We start from the raw sequence: 15116 nt of genomic DNA on the forward strand, positions 1-15116 counted from the left end.
AGGGACCAGTTGATCCAATTCATAATTCCTTTTTTAGGTTTTAGAGAACAGACTGTGAGAGAGTGTTCCAGGGAAAAGTAATACAAAAAACACGAGACTAGACAAGGACATAAGAGGCTAAGCAGTGAAACTAAGGGAGAGGAGGAGAGGAGAAAAGTGCAACCGCCTTCGTCAAGAGCAGTGTGACCTTCTTGGCCAGGCTTGGGACCAGCAGTAACAGTATACTAGCTTTGGAAGCCCTAAGGATGGGTGTCTCCTCCACCAAGGAGCCACTAAGAAAATACATGAAAATTGTATAAATATGGTATGTTGATTGGGATTTACAGGAGTACAGTACAGGAGCCGGCATTGCCACATAAAAGATTTCATTTTTGCTGCTTGATGCAATGATGATGATGCAGTGTACATAAAGTTAAAAGATTACAGCTAATAAATCAAATTTCATTTCATTCAATTTTATATGTGTGCATGAGCTAACTTGTAAAGCCCTTTGGTCAGCTGTGTCGCCTTTAAACGTGCTATAGAAATGGCACTGGACAATGGAGAAAGGATAAACTGAACCCATTCATAACCATTCATGGCCAGCTTGATCCAAGCGGTCCTCGGTAGCCATGACAACGAAGACGTCCCACAAATCCCGCTGGGCAAAACCAATGATGCACACCCTGCAACTAAATATAATCATCTAAGGGTGTTTACTCACTTTATTTCACTTCCACGATGTTATTTCTCTCTCCTACAGTTTACATAATCTGACGAATTCTGCAAATTAGTCGATGACGTCATTTAGCCACTTTTAATGACTTTTCGGAAAGTCAATACCGATTTTCCTTACTGAGAAGCTGGTAGCAGACACACATTGCCAGGGTTGTGGTTGGCACGGCTGACTGGGTAACACCTTATGACCAGCTAGTGTCACTAGCTGGTGACAATGAGAGCCTTTGGCGATCCCAAAGGCTGCTCCAGAAACGATTAAAGTATATTTAAAATATTTGTTCAGTACTTTTCCAAACCCCAGCAGCTGTCTGTTCTAAGTTTTGAGTCTCTACTAAAATAAAAATAAAAGCATTGTAACCTGTTTGTTTTTATTTAATAAGCAGCGTAGCTGTACACTATTATTATTAAGAGAGATTAAGCTTGTGTTTCTGTCATGCAGTGATTGTGCTTAACTGTATGAAGCTTATTAAACATTGTGAAATATATCACATGTAAAAGCCAATTCTGCCAAAGTGCTTAAAATACGTGTTTAAATTATCTTTTTTTCTTAAAGAAATCTACTTCATCATGTGTAATATTTTATATCATGTGTAAGTTCCATCACAACCTGCTGTGGTTTTATTTTGAAATGTTTTTATTGTTGCATGCTGCACCCAGTGTGAATGTAGAGATTTGTGAATTTCATCAGTAATAAATGTTTTTGGACCCTTTAAGGCTGAAAGCGTTTGTCACACTCATATCACAGACGTCTAACGTCATCTTGTTGGCAACACTAACTAAAGAACAAACAAACAAACAGCCCACCTGTAGCATTTCTACACATTGACCTCCACAGAAAAGTGTCAGTGTTAAAGGACCTACATGACATAAAGCAGATCATTGTAATGTTGTTGCACACTGTTGCAGTAATGAATGTCCTAATGTGTATATTGTCAATAATAATGTGGATACTCAAATTGCAACTCAGTCTGAAGAATCTAAAAACGGTGAGTCGAGATTTTTTACCTATTTTTTTGGAGAAATCATGGGTAACAATAAACAGGCAGTTGCTATGCTTCTACGTTTAATGATGATTACTTAACCTGACCTACATCATTTTACACTCAGTGGTCACATCACATCTCACTGCTGTCAAAGAGTTCATTAAGTTGGCACAGGTCAGCAGTCCTCCTCCACCCCTCTCTGTCCCTTCAGCAGGTCGATGCCAGCACTTCAAGCTCTTTCAGTCAGAAACCTTTGCTGACCAGCCAGTCCTTCAGCTCATATCGAAGTGACCTTTGACCTTCACGGTCATGGTGATCACATTGACCTGTGTAAGCAGCTCTTTCCCCCATCACCTCCTTCAGGTACTGCCTCACGTCCTTCTCTAGAGCCCGAATGTCACCCTCCATTTTCCATATCAGCGTTAATTTCTGGTTGCTATTGGTTACATCAGTGTAAATCAGGATGTCGTGTCGGGAGCTGCAGATCATGTAGGGCAGAGACGAATTCGGGCAGAGACGAATTCGGGCAGATCCCGCAGTAGGCATCCAGCCTGATGGGGTAGGACCAGTGTGTTTAGGCAGAGTGGGGATCCGTGATGGTGGGATGAGCCGCTCAACAGCTGAACTCTTCACTCTTGGTAAGATGTTGAAACTGTTTTGGGTTCTAATCGTAGGAATAGACAGTTTTTAGGTTATATAAAAAACTTTAAATTGGTCTGAATTGATCATAATGGGAACAAATTGTTGAAAAATCCTTCCTGAATATGCATCTGAACAGACCCAACAGAGCACCTCAGTAAAGGACTTTAAATTCTTATCACTACAAAATTTAATAACTGGGCAAAGGACAGACGCAACAATACTGATGATTACAACCTCACAAAGAAAACAGAATGTATGTTGTATCACTCAACACTAGAGGATATATTAGCTGTGTCAGTTGTTAGACTTGAAACAACAGCTTTATTGTCCACATTTTGACTTTAGTCTGTACAGTTTGTTCACTGACCTTCTGTCCCTCACTGACTCAAGTGCCTCCAGATTTGAACAGTGTTGGTCAAGTTACTTGAAAAAAGTAATCAGTAACTAATTACTGATTACTTCCCCCAAAAAGTAATCCCGTTACTTTACTGATTACTTATTTTCAAAAGTAATTAATTACTTAGTTACTTAGTTACTTTTTAAAAGCACGATTTACAACCTGAAGCGGTGATAAAGTGATAGATCTTTCAGCCCAATTCTACTTTTTCTGCATAATCCATCATACAAAATGTAATCAAATGGAAAGGTCTCTTTTTAAAACTTGTTTTATTAGTTTTAATCTTTTAACTTTATGCATCAAGCAAAAATTTAATTATATGCAACATTCTCTGACTTGAATAAATTAGTTTAACATTTAAACCTATTTTCTGCACATTCCAGCACATAAAATAAAATATTTTTTGTGTTTACACTCACTCTTTCAAATAGATGCAAGTAAAACACAGAGTCAAAGCATGACATCTCTCATGATCAGGGCTGGACTGGGACAAAAAAATCAGCCCGGGCATTTTGACTAGAGACCGGCCCACCAGGTATTATAGGAAAAACCATAAAGCCTTTGAATGAAAACAAACGTCGTTGTGACAGTGATGTACACTGTCTTGTTGGTACATATGTATCAATCTAATAAACTTAAACCTACACCATCCTCCCTATTCTGGTATTCTAAACAGTACTTCCTACAAAACTGCTCAAAGAAGTCCTGCCATTAATTAATTCTTCGATCTTAAATATGACCAACCTATCTCTAATGATCGGCTATGTACCACAGGCCTTCAAGCTAGCTGTAGTTAAACCTTTACTCAAAAAGCCATCTCTAGACCCAGCAGTCTTAGCTAATTATAGGCCAATCTCCAACCTTCCTTTCATATCAAAAATCCTTGAAAGAGTAGTTGTCAAACAGCTAACAGATCATCTGCAGAGGAATGGTTTATTTGAAGAGTTTCAGTCAGGTTTCAGAGCTCATCACAGCACAGAAACAGCTTTAGTGAAGGTTACAAATGATCTTCTTATGGCCTCTGACAGTGGACTCATCTCTGTGCTTGTCCTGCTAGACCTTAGCGCAGCATTCGATACTGTTGACCATAATATCCTATTAGAGCGATTAGAACATGCTGTAGGTATTACAGGTACTGCACTGCAGTGGTTTGTATCATATCTATCTAATAGACTCCAATTTGTTCATGTAAATGGAGAGTCCTCTTCACACACTGAGGTTAATTATGGAGTTCCACAGGGTTCAGTGCTAGGACCAATTCTGTTTACATTATACATGCTTCCCTTAGGCAGCATCATTAGAAGTGTCACGGTTTGCGGGGCAAGCCGTGTGGATTTGTAGTAGGACCAAAAGGACGGCAGTTCTGGTGCAGGTGGGTGTTTATTTATGATAGTGGGTCAATACAAACAGCAAGGGTGGCAAAACATGAAACTAGAAACCTAAACTGGGTAAACTAATAAGACAAACCAGAAACGAAGATGCAGGGAGGTCCGGGGAAATACATACGGGGAGACGCAGGGAGACCGAGGGGAAACAACACAGACGAACCAGCGATTACTAAGACAGAAAATACAACTTAAATACACTCAGAACACAGGGAGATTACACACAGGTGGGAGACACAGCTGGGAGTGATTAACATGACGAGACCAGGGAGGCAAACTGAAAACACTCACATAAGACGCAGACCTTCACAATAAAACAGGAACACACGGGGGGGGGAACAGGGTAAACACCAATTAGAGAACAGAACCAAAATCGCGAAGAGAAAACACAAAACGCTGGGTCAAAAGGACCCAGGATCATGACAAGAAGACATAGCATACATTTTCACTGCTATGCAGATGACACCCAGCTCTATCTGTCCATGAAGCCAGATAACACACACCAATTAGTTAAACTGCAGGAATGTCTTAAAGACATAAAGACCTGGATGGCCGCTAACTTTCTGCTTCTTAATTCAGATAAAACTGAGGTTATTGTACTCGGCCCTGAAAAGCCTAGAAATATGGTATCTAACCAGATTCTTACTCTGGATGGCATTACCTTGGCCTCCAGTAACACTGTGAGGAACCTTGGAGTCATTTTTGACCAGGACATGTCCTTCAATGCACATATTAAACAAATATGTAAGACTGCGTTCTTCCATTTGCGCAACATCTCTAAAATTAGAAATATCCTGTCTCAGAGTGACGCTGAAAAACTAGTTCATGCATTTATTACTTTCAGGCTGGACGACTGTAATTCATTATTATCAGGATGTTCAAAAAGCCTTCAGCTAATCCAAAATGCTGCAGCAAGAGTCCTGACAGGGACTAGAAAGAGAGAGCATATTTCTCCTGTTTTGGCTTCCCTTCATTGGCTTCCTGTTAAATCCAGAATTGAATTCAAAATCCTGCTCCTCACATACAAGGTCTTAAATAATCAGGCCCCATCTTATCTTAATGACCTTGTAGTACCATATCACCCTATTAGAGCACTTCGCTCTCGCTCTGCAGGCCTACTTGTTGTTCCTAGAGTATTTAAAAGTAGAATGGGAGGGAGAGCCTTCAGTTTTCAGGCCCCTCTTCTGTGGAACCAGCTTCCAGTTTGGATTCAGGAGACAGACACTATCTCTACTTTCAAGATTAGGCTTAAAACTTTCCTTTTTGCTAAAGCATATAGTTAGGGCTGGACCAGGTGACCCTGAATCCTCCCTTAGTTATGCTGCAATAGACATAGGCTGCCGGGGGATTCCCATGATGCATTGAGTTTTTCCTTTCCAGTCACCTTTCTCACTCACTATGTATTAACAGACCTCTCTGCATTGAATCATATCTGTTATTAACCTCTGTCTCTCTTCCACAGCATGTCTTTTATCCTGTCTTCCTTCTCTCACCCCAACCGGTCGCAGCAAATGGCCGCCCCTCCCTGAGCCTGGTTCTGCCGGAGGTTTCTTCCTGTTAAAAGGGAGTTTTTCCTTCCCACTGTTGCCAAAGTGCTTGCTCATAGGGGGTCATATGATTGTTGGGTTTTTCTCTGTATCTATGAAGCGCCTTGAGGCGACTTATGTTGTGATTTGGCGCTATATAAATAAAATTGAATTGAATTGAATTACTTAGCCGAAACCCAAAGACTGCTTGGTTGAGTTAACTTCCTGAACTATCTACACCAAAAGAACAAATCCTTTAAAAATATGATCCTGGTTCCAAAAATATGGGGTAAAGATAAGAAGGGAGGAGGGAAAGAAGAGGAACTAGGAAAAAGATGAAAGAGTATAAAAAGTAGACCAAGCCTGGACTTAACCTCTGCTAACTCCTAATGAGCTCAGTAAAACTGCTGAGGTGGTTCAGGGAGGATTTCACAGCAGGCTGTTTGCACATCCCTGGATTTCAGACATCCACTCTTCCACTATTTATGGGCCTGACTATGTGCAGCGCTTCAGCTGCTGAACTGCGCGGTTTGATTGCAATTCTCTGTGAGGTTGTGTGACGAGAAAGAGCCCGTTCTTCTTAAATATTCCACGTGGCCAGTTTTTAATCGTAAATTAGGATCATGTGCTGTGGCTTTAACAGCTTCACGTGTGGAATTTTAAAGACACTCTGAGACAATATCTGTAGATCATGTTGTTGTGTTACAAGTCAATATAGAATCAGAGCAATGTTTTAACTTCTTTTGCTGAAATAATCTACCAGTGTTAAAAAGTGACATGCCAGTTGCTCTGATGTCCGCTGATCAAACAGTGTATAAAAAGTATAAAAAGTAGACGTGTGTTTTGACAGGTTAGAACGTTAAAGCTTACCAACACTAATTGTGCCAGTCCAGTAAATAATAGAACTATTTCTGAATGAAATAAGCCTGTTGTTGGGCAGCATCTTTCATTCTTTCACTATTAAGAGTTTAAAACTAAAGACGACTTGAATAATTTTGACTCACATAATGAAAAGAGAGGTTTGTTTTACTTACCCTGAAGGCTCTGAGGACTGCTAATGGGTCATCAGTTGTGAGTCTCTGCAGGAGTGCTGGCCAGCAGCGACGAGCCATAGGCAGCAGTTCATTTTCCCTCTCACTCAGCACCTGAACGCACAACTCCAGCACGTCTAGTACCTAAAGACAAAGACGCACAACACACCTAACAATTATCTCTGTTTTGATCCTGATTATATGTGAGCTGAAACTAATTACTGAGGTCTTCATTGAGAGCCCAAACTCCTGAGCAGGCACGACTTCAGCACAGACTTATTTCTGTTTCACTCCTGGACCAGACTGAATGTTTTTCCTTGATGAGCATTACACCACTGAACAGTCATCCGCACAGTTCTGACAGGATGAATTGTACCAACGCTGGCGGTCCTACCTTCACAAGAATGATTATTTTTGTTATTAGTCCAACAGTTGACTCTACGTAAAACTACTGATACAGTACCTTGAGTCGGAGCCTGAGGTTGGGATCAGACAGCAGATGAATGCAGCGCTCCATAACATCCTTAGTGATGCTGAGGTGGGAGGGAAGCTCTGCTTTCACATCAGGACTACCAGTATCTTCAACATCCTCACACTCAGTGGGAGGGACTTCTGCAATGGAGCACATGTACAGTTAGACTGCCAGTTTAGCAGTGAGGTTCAGATTTCTATGACTCTTAATTACAATGATCCATCTCCTCTACACTCTGAATCTAAAATAATCACCACTACAACCTATAGCTTATATTCCACTGGCCCTTAGACAGACCTATTACCTTGGTCTTCAGTGTTATAATCATCCTCTATTCCAATGCCCTCTGCCAGTTCTTTCTGTTTGCGGTAATTCAGCAGGAATTGGCGAATGCTGAGGTCTTCCTGGTCACTGGAGCTCTACCTGGAGCTGACAGACATACTGGTCCTGCAACAATTGGAAGGAAACCACCTCGCTAAAGGAAAAAAAAGACAACAATATCAAAATAGGTTTGATTACAATAAAATAAGTCAGTTAATCAAAATCAGTGTGACAGAGATGCTGATGTTTTTGAAAAGAGCCCATTAGTGACATTTAATTCCATATTTTTACCGTGACGGCTTGTAAAACTGCAAAAACTGCAAACACCTATAGTGCCGCTGTCTAAATATTATTATGAATATGAATTCTATAACAGAAAACGACTGAACATTTAAACCATCACGATGTATTAAATGTTTCCAAAGATACTGATAATTTGATAACAAGAAAAGTTAGTTCTCCTCAAAATGCGCCTGACTAAAAGTGGGATCAACCAGTACATATAATATTCATCCTGCTACATTTAGAAAGTGGCAACAACAGTAAACATGAGTAACTCCACCATGTGTCTATCCGGTCTTTAAGTGATGACGTGATCAATCCTACTTCTGGGCCCAAACTACTCTGCGTTTAATAAGGCTGTTGTGTTTTTAACATGTTTTAATGCTTTGTAACTTGTTCTATTTAATCTCAACAAGCCCCTTACAAAAAGTAAGCGATCACTGTCGGCCTCTCTCAGTTTTTATTACAACTATTCATTTTAAAGCTCAGTTTTTAAAACCTTACCATGTAACTACAGCCCAGGCAATGCAGCAGCACATTAATGACTAACCTGTATGTGGATGGATTATCTCAGTTGTTCTCTTGACTGAAGTTTGGTCCGTTTACAGCATCCTGCCATGCCACTGCATTTGTCCCTAACCATCGGGAACCCTCACCTTAATTCTTATCCAGTGGAAAAAAGTTCCCCTTCATCACTGTGTTAATGTTATGCTAACATAGCTGTTTCGCTAGTCACATAGCACATCACTATATACCAGCTAGCCAAACTTCAGTAACCCTACAAACATCACTGCTGCTTACTTTCCTGTCTTCATGTATGTCAGAAGTGATAGCAGAGCTGTGCCTTTTAATTTGTTTTAGAAATCCCTCAGTCAGAACCTGGTATATTATATTTAGACGGAAACTAGTGAGCTAACTCTCTGCTAACTTCTAACTTCAGACAGATTTTTAACTCTCAGTGATCATTTGACTTTGGGACCTGCAGTGTAGTTTGGGTCCAGACACGCTAATGACCAGACTTAAAGACCAAATTTCGGGTCACACTTTTGCTGGTCCCAAGCCCCAATAAAGAAGCTAGCTTGAAGCTTGACATAAAAAACAATAATTGCTAAGAAAAGTGTAATTTGTAGTTCTAAATATATTCTAAATGCATTTAGATCGTTTTTACTCACTTTATGTCTCTTCCACGATGTTACGTCTCTCTCCTATGTTGGTTACAATTACATAAGCACTTAGCAGGACAGTGGAAAAACCCAGGGCCACAGTGATACTGAGAATTCCACGGTGTTCACTGTCTTCAGCAACCTTACGAGGGCCGGTTGAACGGCTACAGTCTTATCATACACGTGCAGTGTTCCTACAAGCCATAAGGTTACCTTGAGTGAGGAAGATGATGATTGAATGTCCGTCTGAGTCCATAGGTTGAGGTGCAAGCACATTTCTCCCATTCTCCACAGAGGGCAGTGGCGCATAGGTGTGACGTCACTAACACTTAAGTTGCCTTAGAGTGATAGCAGAAAATTGTGAGCGTTACACTTGTATGCGGCTTGACGTAGGCACACATTAGCAGGGATGTGGTTGGAACGGCTGACTAGATAAGGCCTGGTGTCCAGCTAATGAAAAAGAGCCGAAAATTGGGGTGCGGCTGCGCAGGTGTGCACTTTAAATATAGCACTTTTGCCCTGTCATTCCGGGCCGTCCAAGTGGCTCATGGGAACGTGACAGGCCCTATGGCAGAGATTGAGGACAGAGGGCAGTGGTTCGAATCCCATGCGGACCATATGTTGGGGACACAAAAAAAAAAAAAAAAAAAAAAAAAAAAAATCCCTGGCTCTGAAATTCACTTGCTACGCTTGCTAGAAGCCTACAGGCGAGCCTACAGAATGGGCTCTCTCTGCCTTTTTTTTTTTTTTTTTTACCCCTGTCTCAAAATCTCTTCCATCAATCAATATTGGTTGTTATGGTTGCTATGGACGCCAAACACACCATGCATTGTCGCTTTCTCAATCTCTTCTTCATGTCCGAACAAACGCTCAATTTTGCCTTCATTAACACAAATTATACATCAAAATGTAGGTATTTTTCTTGCCTTTAACAAAATGGCACTGTCATTATTGTAGGAGTTGCCGTTTTCTCGCAAATGGCCTCGAAGCAACACAGTTAAAAAATGTCCACATTCAAAGTCTATGGAGACTTGAGTGAAAATGACAGCTGAAATTCTGTAACAGAGGCGTTTTCAACTCCTCATATCTCCTAGATGTATTTTTCTTTAGAGACCTGAAAACCGCCTTGATTTTTTTTTTCCTTTTTTATTAAAGCCTGCTGATTGTTACAGTGAAAGAATGATGTCGACAGTCCGTGTACTTTTGGAGTTACAGAACATTTTGTAAGACGAAGAAACGGCAGTTTTCACCTCTCAGTTGTGGTAAACGCTTGAAATATATTATAGGGCAGGCCGCGGCGTAGAGAACGCGCTTTGGGAGCGAGAGACCCAGGTTGAAATCTAGCCAGTGGCAGTATCTAATATCGTTCCCTAATTCACTTTATAATTACAAATTCTCAACACTTGAACATTCCCACGTGTGTTCTGATCAAAACAGTGCAAGAATGAGCTCTTTAGCTTTTGATTTACAACTTATCCACATTTCTTTGCGGACACTCCTGCATGTCACAAATACATTGCACAAAGCGCATCTGTGGCTGTGTACCATTCGTGGTGCGTTGGCTCCCTCTACTGGTACGCGCCTCATTCAAATGTCGCCACACATTTAAAATTGCAGGGTGTCTTTACACTGTCATAGCTCCTAGATAGATTTCTTCAGAGCTGAAAATCGCTGTGATTATTCACCATAGCCTGCTTTGTCTTACAGTGAAAGAACGATGTCAACGTATAGCATCGTTGGTTACTTTAATTATGTTTGTTTTTTTAAATCAAATCCTACAAAACAGGACCATTGTGACACAAAACCTCTCACACACTAACACAAACTCTTTATACAGATACAGAGCTTTACATGTATAAATAAGGCAGACAAAAATGCATAAAACACAAGCTATCCACAGACTGTCGGTGGACGCCATGTCACTTTATTTTGTTTTTATCTTGTTTCTTTTTGGTGTAGCCTCATTAAACAAAATGTTTATAAAAATGACCACTTTTATTATGAATTATTAGGAAATTAATAATTCATTATTAATTATTTATTATGAACACACCTGCCACCCTCAAGTAGAGGTGGCAGAGAGGAGGCACTTGGAGTTTCGGTCGAGAAAGTGTCCGTGTGACTGAGTCCTGTCCCAGCTCTGCTTCAAGGTCTGTCGGTCCAGCTTGTTGAGGGTCTGAGAGCAAAGACGGATATCCTGGACCAGCTCTGACAAACTGTCCAGGTCTTGACTCTCCCAGGGGCCAGAGACCTGACAACCTGCAGGTTAAGCAACAAAGAATCATTTTATTTCATATCCATAATTTCCATTTTCCCCCCTATAAATATTTGACATCCAAATGTAGCCTGTTAGCTAGCGTTCAGCAATGTTTTCTGCTCCATAAAATGGAAAATTAATTCACAGCTAATCTTTTTTTTTTTAAATCTTTAAACCACACTTCTATATTGTAATGTCTGTGTGTGTAATCATCATGTAACACCTCTGTGCATACATACTAAATGTTCAAACTTAGAAATGCGTCAAAAGGAAACGCACTGATAGCAAGAAAGAAACTGTTGCCAAGTACAACTTTGCACAGGTGATAAAAACATCAAAGAAATCCAAATTGTGAATTAGTGTGAAACGGTGAATCTAAGAATAGCTTTAGAAAAAAAAAGGAACTCCATGGAGTATCTCCAAGTTCAGACATACCTTCGAGGTTTAGAAGTGTCAGTGGTCGACGGGCCTCTCTGACAGACGCCAGGATGTTGTGAAGTCCCACTGATGTAACAGACGGATTTCCTGACAGATTCAGACTCACCAGTGTGGGACACGACGAGAGGCACCTGTGAAATAATAAGAAAAAGTCCAACAGGCCAGTAAAGAGTGACAATTTAAACAAAGGCAAAGCCCCACTAACATGAGTAATAACTGAGCCGTAGAAATGACGCCCTCACACACACACACACACACACCTCGCCAAGGTAGCTACACTGCTGTCTGTCAGCCCATTTGCAGCCAGGCTGAGGTGGGTCAGAGAGCACTCGTCCTGCAAAAACACAAAAGTCTTAACCTGATTGCACAATTATATCTTTCGACAATAAATGACATTGCATGATTTTTGCGTGCACACCTGTGACAGGACTTTGGCGAGGTGTTCCAGTGCCGGGTAATCAGCAGGCCCTCTGCAGACAGCTGACAGGTCCACGTGTGGGAGGCAGTGGAGGGGCAGAGTCTTTAACACCAGCTCAAAGTCGGTGGAGCCCAGGGGATTGAGGGACAGGCACACTGCTTTCAAATGGCCTGTGCCTGAACGTTCAGAAGATGTAAAGTTAGTTGCAGTTTTGCTTATGGGTGGGAGTTCAGTGAAGCTTAAGGCTTCAGTCAGCTGCTTGTTAGAGAGTCACCTGTGAGCGCGCTGGCTAGCAGCAGTCGATGCTGCTGAAGGAAATGAGCAGTGAGACCTGCAGAGACCGCTTGGCTAGCACAGGGCAGCAGGACAGCAGACAGGACAGAGACTCAGACACGCCGTCCCCCAGTGGGTTCATACTGAGGTCCAGCTCCTCCAGGCACTTTGAGTGGAAACGAGCAGAAAAAGCAAATGATCACGAGAGCCAATTCTCTCTGACAGATATCATTGATATGAATCAGGTTAGCTTGTTATTAAGATCTAAGGTAGTTATTAAGACCAGAGGTACTTAAATACAGGTTAGATGGTAAACCTGGAGCTGCCACTATTGGCTAGCTGAGGCCCTTACCGGGAATGCAGGTGCACTCTGTCCCTTTAAAGCATTTACAGCCTTCTCCAGGCCGTCCCCTGTAATGCAGTTGGCAGAAATGTCCAGCAGCTGCAGACGAGGCATGGTGAGCGTTGTGGCAATCAGCTCAGGGAGAAGGTCGTCAGACATACGGTTTCCAGAAATTCGCAGCTCCGTGAGGCTGGCCTGAAGTTTTAGGGCACGGAGGAGCGGGCTGAGGGAAGAGGCGGCCAAACCGAGACATTTGGAGTCCTGACACGGAGGAACCCCGGTCCCGAACCTCACATAGCCGGGAGACACGCTTGTTCTCATCTACAGGTAGAAAGAGATGGTACTTCATAACAGAATACAAGAATGCACATGTGTCCGTTTTATAATGCATTTCCTCTGTGTTGCTCACCCACTGCCAGACTTTGACAGGCCTTCTTGTATCGCTCAGGGAGAGGAGGGAGATCCCCACGAGCAAACGTCAGCCAGAACCCACAACACAAACCCATCAGTTATCCTGCACTGGTGCGGGAAAGTGAAGCCAAGGATTCAATCCCAAAAACTGTGATTCCTTCAGTGTCTTCTGGAAGCTGGCTCCAAAAGCAAGTCAGCATCCAGTCTGGTAATAGAAATGGTTCTAATCTTTACAGTTTCTCAGATTGTAGTTTCTCAGGCAGCTTGTTAACATAATCAGCCCTTCACCTTCTTACCAGAATCATACAGTCTAAAACCTGCACGCCTCATCTGGGTAAGAAAGATGAAGTCATTGTGGAAGGACCTAGAACCTCCATTCCTTCTATCAGTGATTTAATGAAAAGACCTCTGTGTCTATGAGAAAGTCTATTTTATGAATTTGGGCCATACTTTGCCTAAGAAAAGGAGTATGCTCACTGGCTGACATGCAAGCTGTTTCACAGTCATAGCCGTCCTCTTGTCACTGTGGGTTGTTTTGTTTTTTTTAAATCCAAGATAGCAACGGTGACAACATTTGTCTTAAACACTCGTGATCAGACTTCATCAACCAATCATGGTAGTCTTCAGCATCTTTTAAATTGTCTGTGGTCCAAGTATGGTCACTTCTGGCTCTCCTCAGTGTCACCTCACCTCTTCATTTGTGTGCAGGACGGCCAGTAGCTGGTCCTGCGGGGAGAGCAGAGCGCCTTCTTTCTGCAGAGAGAGACGAGGCAGGAGGCCACATTTCTGGTAGTAACGCTGAGCTGCCTGCTCACACAGCCACGACACAGAGCAGGAGTTGGCCTCACTGGGATGCAGAGCAATGACCGGCGATTAAACAGAAATTAAAAACAAAACAACAACAACAACAACAAAACACTATACCAATCAGATTGGGATTTATTTTTATGTACTGCTCAAACTTAAAACTTTTCACCGACCTTTGTGGAACTGGGATCAGGAAGACGTCTTCCTGAACCCGGACCCTCATTCTGATTGGTGGAGGAAGTGACGTGGGCATAGGAGCAACCAAAGTTTGAGTTGGAGGCTAGATTAAACAAAATAAAACATTCAAGCACTGTTAAAACATCTGTATTTAATGTCGTCAACTCTTTGTAGAAAGACAAAGCAGAGTCTGTGGAGGGATCAGAAAGTCTAAACATCAGGAAAGTAAAAGTTTGTCAGGTGATGCTACAAAACACCAAGGTATAACTATATATAAGATCCGAAATGGGCGATGTCATCTTTTACTCCTGGACAAAGCCCACGGCATCCAGGCTGCAGAAATATGTAAAAACAGCTCGCCCGTTTTGATCAGCTCGCGCTCATTTACTTCCACATTCATCACTGTTCAAAATGAATCAGAAATGAAGACACATCATCTTCAAGTTATATCCCCTAGTGACACTGAATTATAGTTATTCTCTCACTGAGTGTGCATTTCCTGAATAATTCATGTGTAGTCTCACTCTGACTATCACCTTTTCACACTTGGAGTGACTTATTCACAATCACTGTGTTGTGTGTATTTCCTTAGTTAGTGTTACTCCATCCGTAACTAACAAACAGCAAAAGAGCATTCCACTTCTGACCTAAGCATGGATAAGGAGAGGTGGGGGCGGTGTGTCTGATCTCCAATCGTCATCATCTGCATCCCCAAGCTGTTCTTTCTCTGAGAGAGGCCTCTACTGGACAGGGAGGAAACTGCAGATCCTGAAAGAAAAAGGGCACAACAAGCTAGAAAAGTGGGAAAAGCACGAAAAAGAAAAACCAAACAAACCCAGTCTAATCTGCAGGCCGTGTCCGAGTTCAAATACTTGTTTTGAATTCCAGCTGCAGAAGATAAGGCAGTTTCCTCTACTCTTGGCCCAGATGAGTGTGGTAAAAAGCAAACTTACAAATCAGATGTCCTTGCAGAGCCTTAACTCCATCCTGTACATCCGATATGGACTGAAGCTGTCTGGTGAGGCTTGCTATGAACACCAGCTGCCTGATAATGTTGATGACCCACTCTTTCT

General features: G+C 41.9%; 2 protein-coding genes across 3 annotated transcripts; both read right to left on the minus strand.

The window, feature by feature from the left end:
- Positions 1 to 980: 980 nt before the first annotated feature.
- Positions 981 to 10591, minus strand: LOC113012987 (TELO2-interacting protein 1 homolog). Of its 2 annotated transcripts, none has more exons than XR_013904068.1 (5): positions 9133 to 10591; positions 7458 to 7628; positions 7145 to 7293; positions 6685 to 6825; positions 981 to 2364 (listed from the first exon to the last, which is right to left on the minus strand). XR_013904068.1 is itself a non-coding variant. In XM_080294743.1 (5 exons), exons 3-5 carry the CDS (start codon positions 7196 to 7198, stop codon positions 2314 to 2316), a joined length of 246 nt encoding a protein of 81 aa, XP_080150869.1. In that variant the 5' UTR covers positions 7199 to 7293; positions 7458 to 7628; positions 8929 to 10591; the 3' UTR covers positions 981 to 2313. The 2 variants fall into 2 exon arrangements, 1 of the variants encoding a protein (XP_080150869.1); XM_080294743.1 differs by having other exon boundaries at positions 8929 to 10591.
- Positions 10592 to 10647: 56 nt separating this feature from the next.
- Positions 10648 to 14119, minus strand: LOC113012988 (tonsoku-like protein). The gene is made up of 8 exons (XM_080295503.1): positions 14040 to 14119; positions 13750 to 13906; positions 12658 to 12969; positions 12364 to 12471; positions 12033 to 12287; positions 11875 to 11948; positions 11612 to 11745; positions 10648 to 11178 (listed from the first exon to the last, which is right to left on the minus strand). The coding sequence occupies exons 1-8, from the start codon at positions 14117 to 14119 to the stop codon at positions 10982 to 10984; spliced, it is 1317 nt and encodes a 438-aa protein (XP_080151629.1). The 3' UTR covers positions 10648 to 10981.
- Positions 14120 to 15116: the final 997 nt, after the last annotated feature.

This window comes from Astatotilapia calliptera, chromosome 20, assembly GCF_964374335.1.
Source record: "Astatotilapia calliptera chromosome 20, fAstCal68.1, whole genome shotgun sequence".
In the NCBI taxonomy this organism is placed as follows: Eukaryota; Metazoa; Chordata; class Actinopteri; order Cichliformes; family Cichlidae; genus Astatotilapia; species Astatotilapia calliptera.

Excerpts from the sequence above, each read along its gene's own strand:
- LOC113012987 (XM_080294743.1), bottom strand. The coding sequence starts at position 7,198 with ATGGAGCGCTGCATTCATCTGCTGTCTGATCCCAACCTCAGGCTCCGA. Across the intron at positions 6,826-7,144 it reads ACCTCAGGCTCCGACTCAAG|GTACTAGACGTGCTGGAGTT; the intron begins GTACTGTATCAG and ends CTTTGTCTTTAG. Across the intron at positions 2,365-6,684 it reads CAGTCCTCAGAGCCTTCAGG|AACCCAAAACAGTTTCAACA; the intron begins GTAAGTAAAACA and ends TCCTACGATTAG.
- LOC113012988 (XM_080295503.1), bottom strand. The coding sequence starts at position 14,119 with ATGCCCACGTCACTTCCTCCACCAATCAGAATGAGGGTCCGGGTTCAG. Across the intron at positions 12,970-13,749 it reads TCCTGCACACAAATGAAGAG|ATGAGAACAAGCGTGTCTCC; the intron begins GTGAGGTGACAC and ends TTCTACCTGTAG. Across the intron at positions 12,472-12,657 it reads AGAGTGCACCTGCATTCCCG|TGCCTGGAGGAGCTGGACCT; the intron begins GTAAGGGCCTCA and ends TTCCACTCAAAG.